The sequence below is a fragment of the Fundulus heteroclitus genome, chromosome 19 (genome assembly GCF_011125445.2).
Source record: "Fundulus heteroclitus isolate FHET01 chromosome 19, MU-UCD_Fhet_4.1, whole genome shotgun sequence".
Lineage (NCBI taxonomy): Eukaryota > Metazoa > Chordata > Actinopteri > Cyprinodontiformes > Fundulidae > Fundulus > Fundulus heteroclitus.
The window spans coordinates 246433-262199 of NC_046379.1; the positions used below are offsets into that span (position 1 = coordinate 246433).

Here is a 15767-nt window from a genome sequence, read left to right on the forward strand (position 1 = left end):
AGGACACGAGGACAGGAGGACAGGAAGAGAGAGGACGGGAGGACGTGACTGACGGACGACAGGAGGACACAGGGACGGGAGGACAGGAGGACGGGAGGACATTAGGACGGGAGGACACGAGGACGGGAGGACGGGAGGACGGGAGGACATTAGGACGGGAGGACAGAGGACATTAGGACAGGAGGACGTGACCGATGGAGGATTGGAGGACACGAGGACAGGAGGACACGAGGACGGGAGGACACGAGGACGGGAGGACACGAGGACGTGACTGAGGGACGACGGGAGGACGGAAGGACACGAGGACACGAGGACGGGAGGACAGGAGGACGGGAGGACGTGACTGACGGAGGACAGGAGGACGGGAGGACGGGAGGACAGGAGGACAGGAGGACGTGACTGAGGGACGACAAGAGGACGGGAGGACAGGAGGACGGGACTGACGGAGGACAGGAGGACGGGAGGACGGGAGGACGGGAGGACGTGACTGAGGGACGACAAGAGGACGGGAGGACACGAGGACGGGAGGACAGGAGGACATTAGGACGGGAGGACGGAGGACAGGAGGACAGGAAGAGAGAGGACGGGAGGACGTGACTGACGGAGGAAGGGAGGACACGAGGACGGGAGGACACGAGGAAAGGAAGAGAGAGGACGGGAGGACGTGACTGACGGAGGACGGGAGGACAGGAGGACGGGAGGACGGAGGACAGGAGGACAGGAAGAGAGAGGACGGGAGGACGTGACTGACGGAGGACGGGAGGACAGGAGGACGGGAGGACGTGACTGAGTGACAACATGAGGACGGAAGGACACGAGGACGGGAGGACGTGACTGACGGAGGACAGGAGGACAGGAGGACGTGACTGAGGGACGACAAGAGGACGGGAGGACAGGAGGACGGGAGGACGTGACTGACGGAGGACAGGAGGACGGGAGGACGGGAGGACAGGAGGACAGGAGGACGTGACTGAGGGACGACAAGAGGACGGGAGGACAGGAGGACGGGAGGACGTGACTGACGGAGGACAGGAGGACGGGAGGACGGGAGGACGGGAGGACGTGACTGAGGGACGACAAGAGGACGGGAGGACACGAGGACGGGAGGACAGGAGGACATTAGGACGGGAGGACGGAGGACAGGAGGACAGGAAGAGAGAGGACGGGAGGACGTGACTGACGGAGGAAGGGAGGACAGGAGGACGGGAAGAGAGAGGACGGGAGGACGTGACTGACGGAGGACATTAGGACAGGAGGACATTAGGACGTGACTGACGGAGGACAGGAGGACATTAGGACAGGAGGACAGGAAGACAGGAAGAGAGAGGACGGGAGGACGTGACTGAGGGAGGAAGGGAGGACGGGAGGACGTGACTGACGGAGGACAGGAGGACATTAGGACAGGAGGACAGGAAGACAGGAAGAGAGAGGACGGGAGGACGTGACTGAGTGACAACATGAGGACGGAAGGACACGAGGACGGGAGGACGGAGGACAGGAGGACAGGAAGAGAGAGGACGGGAGGACGTGACTGACGGAGGACAGGAGGACATTAGGACAGGAGGACAGGAAGACAGGAAGAGAGAGGACGGGAGGACGTGACTGAGTGACAACATGAGGACGGAAGGACACGAGGACGGGAGGACAGGAGGACTGTCCTCCCGTCCTCGGTCTTCTGTCCTCCTGTCCTCCTCTTTCTCCTGCATCCTGGCTGGAGGCGAGCACGGCGCTGACGGCTCGGTCCATTTCCACTTCACTCTTTCAGAACTTTTTTTTCTTACCGACTTGATCTTTAAAAATCTTTGAAATGACCACCGGCACGTTGTGCTCCGCGCCGCCCTGAGAACCCAGAGGAGAGGACGTTAGCGTGAGGACGTTAGCGTGAGGACGTTAGCGTTAGCACGGCCGTCTCCACATGATGGAACCTTCTCTGCTTACTTTGATGCTCAGTCCCAGACCTCCAGCCGCTTGTCTCCGCAGTACAACAGTTCTGTGCTTTAGAAAGGGGGAGTTTTTTATTGGCAAAGGGATTTAGAGAAGCCCAGCAGCCTCCTGGAGGCAGCAGCGTTAAAGTCTGCAGAACGGGGCTGTACTCACGTTTACCTGGCAGTCAGCGGCCGTGGTGCAGACCACATCCAGCTTCTGGATGGTCAGCGCGTCTTTGCTCAGCCGCAGGCAGACGTCGTAGGTGTTGCTGCTCTCCACGTTGTAGAGCAAAGCGATTCCAGATTTGGTCTGTGGGGACGGAGGAGAGCGTCGACATGTTGCCAAGCACAGCCACCATGCACATTTAATCATTTCTCTGTTTCTGTTGTTTGATCTGCTTCTTCCTGCAGCAGGAATGTGGGAACCTGAATAACCTCTGTGTTAAAAAAGATTTCATAGTTTAGCTTCTAAAAACCACAAATCAGAGCATCTTCACTGATCAGAGAGGAAAAGATTCACAGAAAACCCAGAACTGTGATCTTTCACGGCCAAACCTTCATCCAGAACCACCAGGAGTTGCTGTTCTTCAGGAGGAACATGTTTGGTCCTCCGTCTGATGGCAGCCTGGAGCAGCAGCCCAAACCTGCTCCAGGCTGCAGGAACCAACGGTTACTGGGCTTGACTGGCCAGGAAACGGGCCTGACCAGAACCGGTGGAGGATCTAGGGAGTCCAGAGGAAGATGAGAGACACCAGAACCAACGGTGCAGGTGACCTGAAGGCGCTATCTGGGCGACCTGGACTCCCAATTTCTGATTAAAACGACAACGCCACTGCAATCCTCAGCTACAGCATCAAAGCTCTGCGTCACGTCACATGACCAGACTCCACTTCCTCTTATCGGATCGGTACCGACGGTAATGCAGACACGTTGTCCATCCCATGTGTGCGTAGGAGTGGTTCTCTACATCCAACACGCTCCATACGTCCAACCTGAGAACACTGAGCTGCTGACAAATCAAGCCGCCGTTTATTTGCTGCAAACGTCTAGATTCTGGTTTCACCTTCTCACTGATGTGCTCTGGAGGGAGGAGGGCTATTTTAGAAAAGTCAGCGTGAGAACATGACTCTGAGTGAGAACTTATTCTCTTTCTGGTCTCCTGGTTTCTGCAGAAACCAGAGCTGCAGCGTTGTGTCTGCTGCTGCTGGAGAAACACGGTGACAGACGGCGGACACACAACAAGCCGAGCATTTTGATGACGCTCAGTCGCAGAAAGTCTCTCTTCCTGTTTGAAATGAAAACCTTCTCTGATGCACCATGTCCACCATGTCCACCATGTCCACCATGTCCTCACCTGTTCTGTCCCTGAAACAAGCCGAGCTGCAGCGTTTAAGAACCAAGAAGCATAAAAGCAACTTCAGTCGGGGCAACAATAATTACATTTCAGATTCATCTTAGTAACAATAATGTTCTCTACATGATCACGTTGAGCAGGAAAACAGAACATCGGGTTCGCAGAAGGAAAGCCGACTCCAACGTCTTGATGGACATGAAGCAGACAGATTTAGAGAGTTTGCTGCTTGGAGACAGAGACTTCGCCGTAGTGGCAACAAAAGCTACGGCTCAACTTTAGGAAGCTCTGATCTAATGCAGGATGAGAAATAAAGAACCTGATCCAACAGTTTGAGTCTGTTTTTCAACCCATTTCACTTTGACTCTAAAAGCAACCTTTGTGGTGAATTTAAATCCTAATTAAAGAGCCAATCTAACAGAACCTCGCTGATACGGGTCCCACGTCTAAGAGCTGCCAACCTGGCGCCATAAGCAGCGTCACATAAACTACAGCACCGGGTTCTGCTTCCTGTCCACCGTAAACACGACAGAAACACCAAAACCACAAAGATATTCACATATCTGCTACTGCAAAGACTCTCAGTTAGCATGTAGCTGCAGCGTGCATGGAAGACATGGGAGCAGATGGTACCACTGCCAGAGCTGCACTTATAAAAAGGTAGAACATGCAAATGACAAATGCATAAAGCAGATGAACCAGTGGTGTAATAAAAGCAAAATGCATGAGGACTTCAGTGCAGTCTGCGCACCGCTGATGTCTCACATCCCGGCTGCTGCACACGTCTATGTTTTTGGATCATTTTAATATCCTGTCACAGAGTAGATTGTGCAGAGTGTAGTCAGATTATTTTTCCTTTTTTAAAAACATCAATGAGGGAGTGCAGCAGACAATCTAATGCAATCTGACACAGAGTCGCTCTGGCGCTCGTGCCCTGGTGGAGACTAATTTGGCTGTGGAGGCAGAGCTGTCTGGTGCTTATGGTAATCTCTCTGACCACACACAAAAATGAATAACAGCTTGTTAAATCTAATCAGTTTTTGAGGAGCAAAAGCGAGACGAGAGAGCAAAGGTTTCAAATCAAAGCCAGTGATGAAGTGACCTTTGATGAATAGCCCTGAAAGGTGGGAAATTAAACTTGTGAAAATACAATCAGTTCAGCTGGCCAGCTGAAAATGAGAGCGTTGCTAAAAACAACCCAAACAATCTCCTCCACTGAGCTCTGATTGGCCTTTATTCAGCACAAACAGACAGAATTCAACACATTTTTATTGAGGAATGTTTTGATAATCAAACCTCAGATATTAATATAACGCTGCGCTGAGGTGTCACTGCTGCATCGTGATCAGCCTTTCTATCAGAAAAACTGCTTTATACCAACAAACCCAAAACTTCAGGCCATGTAAGCACCGACTGTGAACCAGAACATAAAAATAGTTTGTATATTATGAACATAACATAAAGCTCTACAGAGCTGGTTTAGGAATATTCCAGTTTGCTTATCTTGATGGAAAAGAACCAGCAGTGGCTTCCCAGGCAGTTAGCACAGGATTCAGCGCTTGTTCAGCTAACTTCACCTTGTTTATGCTTCTACATGTTAAAATCATCAGACAGCATGAGAAACGCCTCCTTTATGTTGATCATACTCAGATATATTTATCTAAACATCCTGAGAAATGCAATTATTTAAAAAAGACCACACACACATTTTAATTCAGCAAAATGAAAAAGTTTTATAACTATCTTCAAAGTTGAGTTTAACACAAACAGAATTTTTACTTTTGCTTCCAGTACCGCTGTGAAGAACCTGGACGGGTTCTTTAACTCTAAACCTATGAAACACATTTCCACTTTTCATCTGTAAACCCTTAAACTCTAAGCATTCTGTGGCCCCGGCAGTGTGGAGAAACTGACCAGAACCTGTAGTGTTTCACGGCTGGACTGTTGATTTCCCTTTAACAGACAGTTTATAGTGAAGCTTTGAGCCCAAATGCAGCTGCTAGAAGTCTGATGAAAACGGTTCAGCTCTGCAGACTTCCTCAGCAGAAGTTTGAACTTTTCTTCTAAATTAAATGTGTTTGTTCAGTGATAGGGAGGTTACACAGTAACAACAATGTAACAACAAACTTTACTGGTAAAGCTGCAGTAGGTAAAGTTTGTATAAATGTATTTTTTACATAATTATGTCCTGACAGTAAAATATAGGACAGATATTCTGTGAAATGAGCTCCTCTGGCGCCTCCCAGTGGTCCTGCTGCCATCTGCAGGAACCCACCGCTCCCGGTCAGAACCAACCAATCAGAGCCAGGAGGACTGCCTGGTAAAGTGTTTGCATTTCTCAGAGCTCCATCCTGCAGCTTTAAGGTTCATATAGAACCGCCTCAGGTTAATTTATGGCAGCGCAGACGGCAGGAAGTTGTCGGCTGCTAGCAAGCAGGAGCTACAGCAACGCATGCATCCACACTGGACAGGTGAATTTTGTTGGTTTAAATCACAAAGATGCGAGTTTCACTGTTTCCATTCTCACTATTCTCATTTACTGGGCTCCACTGAAGCTCCACAGCAGCAGCTAGAAGAACAATGTTTGGTCTCCTCTCAGTGAAGAGTGATCCAGATTAGATCTGAACTATGATAGATGTTGAACTGCAGCTGATCCGAGGAGAAAAGAAGTATTTCCAGATTCCTATACATCTCATTATTTATGTCTGCTGTGAGGATGCATTTAAAGATGTAAAGGCTGCACACACACCTGGACTAAAAAATATCTGGTAAAATGGGTACTGATAATCACCAGAATGCTGATTTTCTGCAGCCCTACTGAGGATGACTGCATCAAAAACAGAGTTTTGTTTTTAACTGCATCAAAAGCTGCATTTTAAATGAGTCGGAGTCTTGTTTCCAGAATTAGATGAAGAGAAATCCATTTAGCTGGTCCTGGACCAGACCCTCGTCTTCAGGGTACGGCGCCCTGAGATGGTTTTTGTTTTTAAAGTAAACTGAACTGAAATGATTTATTGATGGTATTTTAACCCCAGTGTTGTCTGTATATTTGCTGCTGCACAGCATCTCATCCTAAAACCTCACAGTGAAATCCTACAGCTCTGCATGGCCAGACTATAAATGAGGGAAGTCTGGTATTTGCAGAATGATTTTGCTCTTTAAGGTTACTTAGAGTCATCTGTCTGTCTCCATCCGTCAGGAAGGACAATGTGAAGCCGTCTCCTCTTTAAAGAGGGATTAGGACTAGAGCCCAGCGTCAAACCAGCCACTTACTGCAGTCTATACCAGCTGTTCATGTAACATGTCAGAAAATCAGAGTCTGCCTCTCTGAGGAGCTCATCCATGTTCCTCCTGAATATCTGACGCCTCTCCAGTATAATAGAGGAGAAAACCTCTTCTGTCACTAAAAGAATAACTACAGAAAGCAGCTAAATTACCTCCAGGGCCGATAGTCAGATCTCAGAGCAATCCCCCGTCTGAAGCAACCTCAGCCTGAAGAACTTTCTACCACCGTCTCTGTAACTGATGCCGTCCTGCTGGATCATTTCTCTGTTATCTCTGAAAGTACGATCTCCATCAGCTCACTTAGTGAATCCGATATTAGGACAAAAAGTTGTTTTAATTCAGTTCAGTTTTATTTATATAGCACTAATCCACATCACGTCATCTCAGAGTCAGGTTCCATCAAGTCCTCTATCAGGACCTCTGATCAATTTACCAACTTCTTTACAGAGAAAAGTAAAAAAATTAAAGGGTTAATCTGCACATCCACACCAAGTCCAGCACTGAAGTTATGTTCACTCAGAAAGTCAGAGAGAATAACTAAACAGCAGTTATTAAACACTGATAAAAAAGATCTGGATAAATCAATCTGCAGAACTAAAGGCCAATCTCCAAGCTGCCATTTATCAGTAAAGTTACTAAAAATGTTTCAACAGTTAAACAGCTTCTTATCAATAACCAGCCGCTTTAATTCCTTCCATTCAGGTTTCCTCACCACAGAGACCGTCAGAGAGTTCAATGACATCCACATAAATACAGACTGTGGAGGAACCTCAGTGCTGGTTCTGTTGGTTCTGTTGGACCTCAGTGCAGCATTTAAAGCTGTTGACCAGGATTTATTCTTAAAGGGACAGGAGAGCTGAACTCTCTGGTAGAGAACTCAGTTAAAATCCTCATAAAGGACTCGTAAACTTCTCATCAGAACGGACAAAAGTCACATGTGGGGATCCCCAAGGTTCCATGCTGGGACTATTATTAGTTATTATCCTTCTGTTCTATATCTATATGCTCCCACTAGCTGAAGTTAGAACAAGAAACTAGATTAGTTACCATCACTATGCAGATGATCCTCAGCTCTACATCACCATGTCACCAGGTGACCATTAACCTGTTAGAACATTGGCTAGATGCTTAGAACAAACCAATGCATGGAGGTTCCAAAACGTTCTCCTTATCTTTGGACCTAAAGAGGAACGAACCAGAGTCAGCAGCAGCTTTAGTTCTCACAGCTACAACCTCAGTGTTGATCAGTGTTCTGGTCTCAGAACCAGTGACCATTGATGATGTTTTTATGTTCTAAAGCACTTTGAACGCCTCGCTGCTGAAATGTGCTACAAAGAAACTTGACTTGATTCTGAGTGAAACTAAAAAGGAAAAATCAGGTATTCTAGGACAGACTAACCTCTAGGAGGAGAACAGGCCGGCTCCTGTCGCTGTTCATCGGCTGTAGCTGAATGAGGACAATCCTGAATTAGTTCACAATCAGCTCTTTCCAGCTGGACGTCCGTGTTCTCCGGTTCTGTTTTCTGAGAAATACGAGCCTGTTTTCCTCAGTGAGGTGCTCAGAGTACAAATACTTCATTACCTAAAGTAGAAGTTTTGGTTATTCATGCTTCAGCGTAATAATTATTTTCAGGTCCAGAGGATAAATCCAGCAGGCAGGTAGTGGCAGTAAAAGCTGAGTCAGCAGTAATTTCTAGGAGAGAATCAGGGTTAGACAGAGAGAACCAGGTGGATCGTCTCTAGGAGAACCGGACGGTATCACAGCTGAAGCCTGGCCTGGTGTAGCTAGAGATGTGAGAAACTAGAATTTATTCATTTCTTTAATAATCACAGCTTTCTAGGCTCAGCTGCTGATTCCTAGCCTGGTCCTGATCCGGTGGATCGGCCCGGCTTGTTCCACACATCCAGAGAACAGTCTCGTCTCTCCATCATGTTCTGGAAGTACGTTCCTGCACCTTAAAGTAGTAACTTTAAGGTGCAGGAATGACGGCAGTTTGTAAATGGTTTACAGCAACCTGCCCACGGCGAGCCAGAACGTCGTAAAACATGTCGTCTGAAAGCAGAGCTCAAAGCACTTTAAGGTAAAACCGGGCCAGCGCCTGCATCAGGCACAACTCTGAATTTATATAGTGCTGATTAGAGTTTCCTACACTGTGGTGACAAGAATCATGGTGTGTTTTACAAAGACAGCTGGAACGCACAAAACTATTCCCTAAATAGAGATAGATTATAAAAGTTTAATATCCAGTCTAGTGACTCGATAAAAACCATAAAACTGAAGACTTAAAGGTGATCAAACTAAAAGTGAATTTAACTCAAATAGTCTCTTGATGAATCGTAAGTTTCTGGTTTACGCAGAACACAAAAGAATAAAAAACGTCAAAATTCTGTGTTGGTTTATTCCAGGTCTCTGCAGGTAAAAAGCACCGTGGTACAAACTTAAACCATCTCTGCTGCTGACTGACTGACTGGCTCACCTATATATATATATATATATATATATATATATATATATATATATATATATATATATATATATATATATATATATATATATATATATATAGGAATGACCTGGACATTTTAAACCTTTTTCAAGACTTTAAAGAAACTGTGTATAAATGTGGATATAAACTGCATGCACAAACATATGAATAAATTATTGTTGTTGGTGTGGAAGCTCAGGATTAGATGTTCATTGGTGAAAAAATGAACAATAAAACTATTAAAATGTAAAATTAGTATTACTTTATATTTAAATGCTTAAGACCACGTCTATCTGTGTTTAAGAGGCAAATAAATATTTTGGCATGAAATATTTATTTGTTTACACATTGTGTAAACATCAGGGCGTTATGATTAATGATTTAAACATTACTGGCCAGAGTTTAACATTTTATGGCACCAGGATGTTATTATTACAATTCTGAAAATTACTTGAAAAATAAAAAATTTAAATATCATTTGTACAAGCATGTTTTTAATTAGTGTCATTTATTGCAAAATTGCATATTAAAATGCCCAAATAGGCTTTTACACTTTCAGAAATAAAATTATAAAATATGCGATTAATCTTGAGTTACACCCAAGACCCAAACAAAATCAATTAACCTAATCACTAACAAATTATTATAAACAACTACATTTAAACAACAATATTAATACAACAAATAAGCAGATGAATAAAAATGAACTAAATAATCTAAATTCTAATTTCTAGAGAAATAGCTCCTACATCCAGTTTATTCAGCATAACAGAGAAAAGGATTAGAGCTGATGGTGTTCAGCGCTGCTGGTAAGAAAAGTCAACATTTTCTAGGATCCTCACCTCATCATTCAGGCTGTTTACGTCAGCCTCATCACTCATACATGGGAAATGGACTGAACTTATATAGTTCATGGAAACTTAAAGTTCCCAGAAAACAAAGTTCCCAGAAAACTTTAACACACAACAGCGTGGAGTCGGTGCGTCTGCAGCAGAGAGGGTTCCACATCTTATGCAGGATGGCCACACACACACACTGAGGAACACACACACAATAACACACACACACACACACACAGCAGGGAAGCGAACTCAAACAGAGATCCTGAAATATTTCATGAGGCTTCGCTTCATGTCGACGGTTCGCCTCCTAAATCATGATCAGCAGCATCTAAACTTCATTAAATGTTGAAGGACAAAAGTTTGCGATCAGCGCTGCTCGTGTCCAGAAGACACAAACCCAACAGAACCCCTGAAATCGTGAGAATGATGAAGCGTAACGATATCAGCAGCAGGAGGCCGGGGCTGAATTTAACCCCCCCCCCCCCCCCCCACCCCACTGGGGAGGCTTCTGAACACAAAGACGAGAGAAGGTCCAGGCTGAGGGCCATAAACAGACGGCAGCAGTTTGATCTGACGGTTCTGATCAGTTCTGATCGGTCCCAGCAGCTGGACCAGAACCGGAGGACAAGCCACCAGCTGACAACAAGTCAGCTTTTAATGCTCAGATCCTTCATGCGGCTCAGAAAACATCCCATAATGTCAGGATTTAGAACCCAGGGACTTACATGAACATTTGGGTCACTGATATTAAAATCACTGTTATGGCCAGTAACCAGTAATAAGTGATATATTACACGTAGTATTACCCCAGAAACATGGAGACGTGGTTATTAGTGACGGCCCGGTTCTCCTTGCCCCACCGGCACCGGCACCGGTACGTTAATAACGACATAACATCAGCTGATGTCAGGCAGAGACTTCATGCAGAGGTTATACCAGACACACGATGTCGCTCTGGTGAGAGCATCTCTACGTGAAATGATGAAGCTGTCAGAGGAATTCAGACCTTTGTCTTCTCTGCACACAGCTCCTCTACCTGCATCACCTCTGCTCACCTGCAGAGCAGCTGATGACGGCACTGCCAACGATCTGGGTCAATCAGACATTCATCAGCCACTCAGCGCCGCGGGGCGCCCCTCACCTCCGCCTGGATGAAAGGGACCAGAGGAGAAACAGAGACGCAGCGGGACGAGGACGCTGGAGACAGAGGCGTCTGCATCGTCTGCAACATCTGTCACACCTCTGGATGGTGTGAGACAGAAGCTGCAGAGTGTCTGAACCGTTTCCTCAGCGCTTTATTGGGCTGAAATGCTGCGTGTCCAACGGTGACTCCAGTGAGAAAAGATAAAAAAAAAAGCTTCTCTACGTAGTTTAGGGGAAAAGCAGACAGCGTCCATGTTTTAGGAAATAAACTTCAAGGAGTGGTTTGATTACCAGCCTTCACACAGAGTACCGGTCATCCTGCATCAGGAGAATGTGGCTTCAATTCCAGCTGGGTGGAAACTGGGTTCTGTCCGCTCAGAACAGACAACGTTCCACAAACAGAACTTCACAGCTAGAGTCAGACACGGTGGTGGCGGTGTGATGGTCTGGGCTGAGTTTGGCTCTCTGGCATGAAATCCTGAAGGAAAAGGTCCAACCACCAGTTAGCCTGGCCTGCTAGATGAATTATTTTAGTATTTGTTCACAAACGCAGAATCCATCTGGTCCCTCCGGCAGAACCAGAAGAATAATGTGCAGAACCAGAAGAATAATGTGCAGAACCAGGGCGCTACACATCATCAGTCTGGCTGACCAGGCTAAGAAACCCCCCCCCCCTCCTTTAAACACTAACTCTGATATTAGTGACCAAACATTATTATTGCCTCTGAGATCCAAAGATTGATCTATTGATCCTCCATCCTCCTCTCTTTATACCGATCTGTTGGACCAGTGGTCTCTAACTCCAGTCCTCGAGGACGGTGTCCTGCAACTTTTAATTAAACCTTTTTTTAAGAGAATAAAAGACCAGCTGAGCTCAAAACCTTTCTCAAGGAGAGCTGGTCCAGAAAGGCTGCTGCACACGTCATGGTGGACGAGACAGACAAGAAGGAGCAGTAAAATATGTAACATGTGAGCAATCTGATGAATAAATGCGGGCCTTATTGTTACAGTAATATAACATTTATAAAGATTTAAGAGGTCCAATTTAATGGATTCCTGTCGAGTGACAGCGGTTCTGATGGTTTCAGCTCAGACTGAACAGAGATTCACCGTTAATTTAGAACTTTAACAGAAAGTTCTGCAGCAGTAGTTAATCCCAGGTTCTGTGACTGATGTCCAGCTCCAGTTTAACCATTTTAATTAAAGCCGTGTTCTCCAGATCTTAGACTTTATCTCTGCAGGACATCAGCCTGAGGGATTTCAGTTTCAGAGCCGACATGAGACTGATGGACTGAGTGAAAACGAGCCGACCCGCTTCACGGATAAAAGGAACCAACCCTGCAGGAGCAGAAGGTCAGTGGAGCCTTTATGAGGGTCGTATTAATACCTTGTTAATCCTCGTTAATCAGGTTCTATCGTCACCGTTTGGCCTGTGAAGCTGAAGCTGAAGCTGAAGCTGGTCTCCAGGCTTCTCTGCTGAAACGCTCGTCTGATGAGAAGGTGACGTCTGGATTTGCTGCTTCTGCAAAGATCTAAACTTTGCAGAAGCAGCCCCACAGCTGTCAGGCGACATAAAGACGTGGTTCTGATCCACAGCCAGCATCAGAGTCTGAAACATCCATCAGAAAGCACAGATGCTAAGATGCTGGACTTATCCTCGCTCACCCATCCTTCACCTCATCCAGCCCCTCATCATCCTCGTTCATGCAGAACCTTCTGAGGTTCTACATTTAGACATGGAGCCCATCAGCAGCAGGAAAGGAAAACAGATTCAGATCTTTGATGTTTCATCTCCAGGGTCTGCATGAGAAGATTTGTTTGTTTTACTACAAAATGAAACAATGAATTATAACCCAGCAGTAAAGCGGCTTTATCTACAGCAAAGACAAATGAAGTTCCCTTAGAAGGGTTTGATGTTTGGGTTGAAGAGAGATTCAGAAATCTACGTTTGTGTATGTCTGAGTTTAAAGTCAGAAATGCCTTTGATGGCAGAACCTAGACGCCTTCAGGCGTTTCTAAAGATCAGAGGAGCTAAAGGTTGTATATCGTGCTTTTTTAAGCTGTCCAAAGTTAACTATAGGCATAAATATGATGAAATATTGCCTTTGGCACTACGGAGGATTCACTGGTTTTCTGGAGCTATTTTTCACACCCTGACAGAAAGACGCTTCAGTGCGATGCTGATTGCTCTAAACATTTAAACACTGGTGACATTTACACAACACGGGGAATTAGGAGGGAACAAAGCTTGTCCCAGGATGACACGCTGGTCTCTGGACTCTAGAAGGCCGGCTACTTTCTTCAGCCTGGCACTTTAGATGTGACGAGTCGGTGAAATAAATCAATTCTAAGGATGAAGCGGCCTCAGACACACAGAGCGCACAAAGATTGTTTCTGCAATCATCCTGCAGCCGTGGGAAGCCGAGGCTCCTGATGCGTTTCCTCTCTATTGCATGCGCTGTTTGAAAAGTCTCACCTCCAGAGCCTCTGCTCCTGCAGCAGCACAACCAACTGGCTTTCAGTCCAGCCGCTGCCTGAGTGCTTCTACCCACAGTTACATCTGGGAAATTAGAATATGTCGTCACATTTCCCACAAAGATCGGTTTTATTTGAAGGAAGCGTGTCTCATTTTTCTCCTGTGAGCCACTGGAAGAGTCTGTCTGGGCAGAGGACTTTAAAATGAGGAGACATAGAGGCACAAAGGAGCAATTTTACATGTCCAGCTGCTATTTTGGAGCTTTTTCAGGGCAGGCTCCTTCAGACGTTGAGGAGCAGCGCAGAGTTCTCCACATTTCACTTGGAAATAGGTTGGAACATTAAAATGCATTAGGTCCCTGCCTTGGCTCCAAATAAACATGCTAATAAAACGCTGGGGCTTTTAATATTGTTCACGTTCAGATTCAGTCTATTTGCAGACATTTGAGAGAAGTCTGCAGCAGCAACTGAGACGGCTTGTTTTTTCCTCTCTGAACACAAATTAATTCATCTCATTAAGACCTGGATTACTGCCCGGGTTTGTCGCAGCTTAAATAATAAAGAATAGACTCTGAATAAAGTGTATTATATACATATGCTTCTTTACGCTTTGTAGAGGGACTAATTATGAAGCCCTGAAAAGAATAGTAATGTGATGGAGCTGTGAAGTCTGCCCTTCGGCCCGTTTCCCAGCTCTCCTGGGACCGCAGCGTCTCCGTCGTTAGCTCAGATGCCATAAGGAACCTTTGGAGCCATCTGACAGGAAACAGCATCTATACGTAATCAGTTCATACAAAATTACTAAACATTTAATACGGCATGAGAAGGAAATGCTGGGGGGAGTGGAGCGACGCGTGGCATGCAGCATGTTCTGCAGGGAGACGCACGGCGAGCAAAAACTCCCCCAAACAAAGAGAGTTTTACACCAACAGACTTTTTTCCTTCTGTCCAATCGTCTGCGTAGCTGTAGAGAAATTAAACGTTTCAGAGACGAGGCCCTCGTTCTCCAACAGGAGTGATTTGGTTAAAATATGATTGACTTGCAGCGCACAAAAGCTTCGACTTTCACACTCCGCTGGGGTATAATTACGCTGCTGCAGCTCCTGCCAAGAGGAGCCGAGGCGAGAGCCCACAGGGGGTCGGTGGGGGGGTTTATGGCATGAATGCTACTTTTTTAAGCCTTCACAAAACAAAAGGAAAAAATCTGAACTTTAATTTTAATCCAGTTTGCACTCATCTTGCTCCAGGTAGGCCTGATCATTGACTATAATATTAATTTCAGCACTTAGTAGAGTCAATATTCTGCAGCAGGTGGGTTTGCTTTATGGGGAAAAAGGAGGAATTCACAGGATAAACAGATCCTGGTTGTTTCTAGCTTGTTTTACACCGAACAGTTAAATAATAAACTGGTTGATCCCATTTTTCTCCATCAGCTTAACAATGGGTGGAGACTCAGGAGGGAGGAGCAGGAGAGAAGGGAACTGCCTTTATGGAGGATAATAAATAAATGATTATTAAGCAGCGACTAAATGAAAAACATGACAGAAAATGTGGCGATTTAAAAAGGTGAGCTTTGAGGCGGATCTTAAACTGAGGCGGGAGTTAACGATGTCTGGCAGCTGATTCCAGAGCTGAGGAGCAGAGAAAGACGCACAGAGACGCTTTACAGCAGGAAAGTTAAACTAAACAGAATGGATAATATTATTATTTTTTTTTTTATCTGGGACTGAAGGAAGAGGAAGACTCTTCACCTGAAAGGAGGGAGACTGGACGGAGAAGTTATTGATGGTCAAGAGGGTGGAACTGGTGCCAATTAAGAGATCTTATGTTTAATCTGAGTTGAGTTCAGGAACGTTTGTTGAGAACCAGATGATGATAGAGAGGCAAGAGGAGAGGGGATGTGACTGCAGGAGACGTAGAGCTGGGTGTCCTCTGCATAGCGGTGGAGCTGGATCTTAAAGAGAAGGGAGATGAAACCCAGCGGGAGAAGATGCATATTAAGAAGAAGCCAGAAGTAACGGGAGCAGGTTAGGAACGTTTTTAGTTGGATGGACTGAGAACCGGAACTGCTCACGTGAATCGTTGGTGGTTCTCTGACTCCGTCCTCCGCGTCTCTGACTCCGTCCTCCGCGTCTCTGACTCCGTCCTCCGCGTCTCTGACTCCGTCCTCCGTGTCTCTGACTCCATCCTCCGTGTCTCTGACTCCATCCTCCGTGTCTCTGACTCCATCCTTCATCTTTCTGACTCCATCCTCCACGTC

General features: G+C 46.0%; 1 protein-coding gene across 4 annotated transcripts in view; it reads right to left on the reverse strand.

Moving 5' to 3' along the window:
• Window positions 1–15767, reverse strand: part of sntg2 (syntrophin, gamma 2) — a 75589-nt gene that overhangs the window by 49829 nt on the left and 9993 nt on the right. Inside the window, exons 2-4 of one of the 4 annotated variants that reach the window (XM_021308364.2) lie at window positions 2104–2235; window positions 1939–1990; window positions 1782–1839 (exon numbers count right to left, since the gene is read on the reverse strand). The exons of 1 other annotated variant lie outside the window; for it this stretch is intronic. In XM_021308364.2, the coding sequence (XP_021164039.2) occupies window positions 1782–1839; window positions 1939–1990; window positions 2104–2135 (142 nt within the window). In that variant the 5' untranslated portion in view covers window positions 2136–2235. Of the gene's footprint in view, window positions 1–1781; window positions 1840–1938; window positions 1996–2097; window positions 2236–15767 lie in introns of all 4 variants that reach the window. 2 more of the 4 variants (XM_021308363.2, XM_036150866.1) reach the window with 2 other exon arrangements.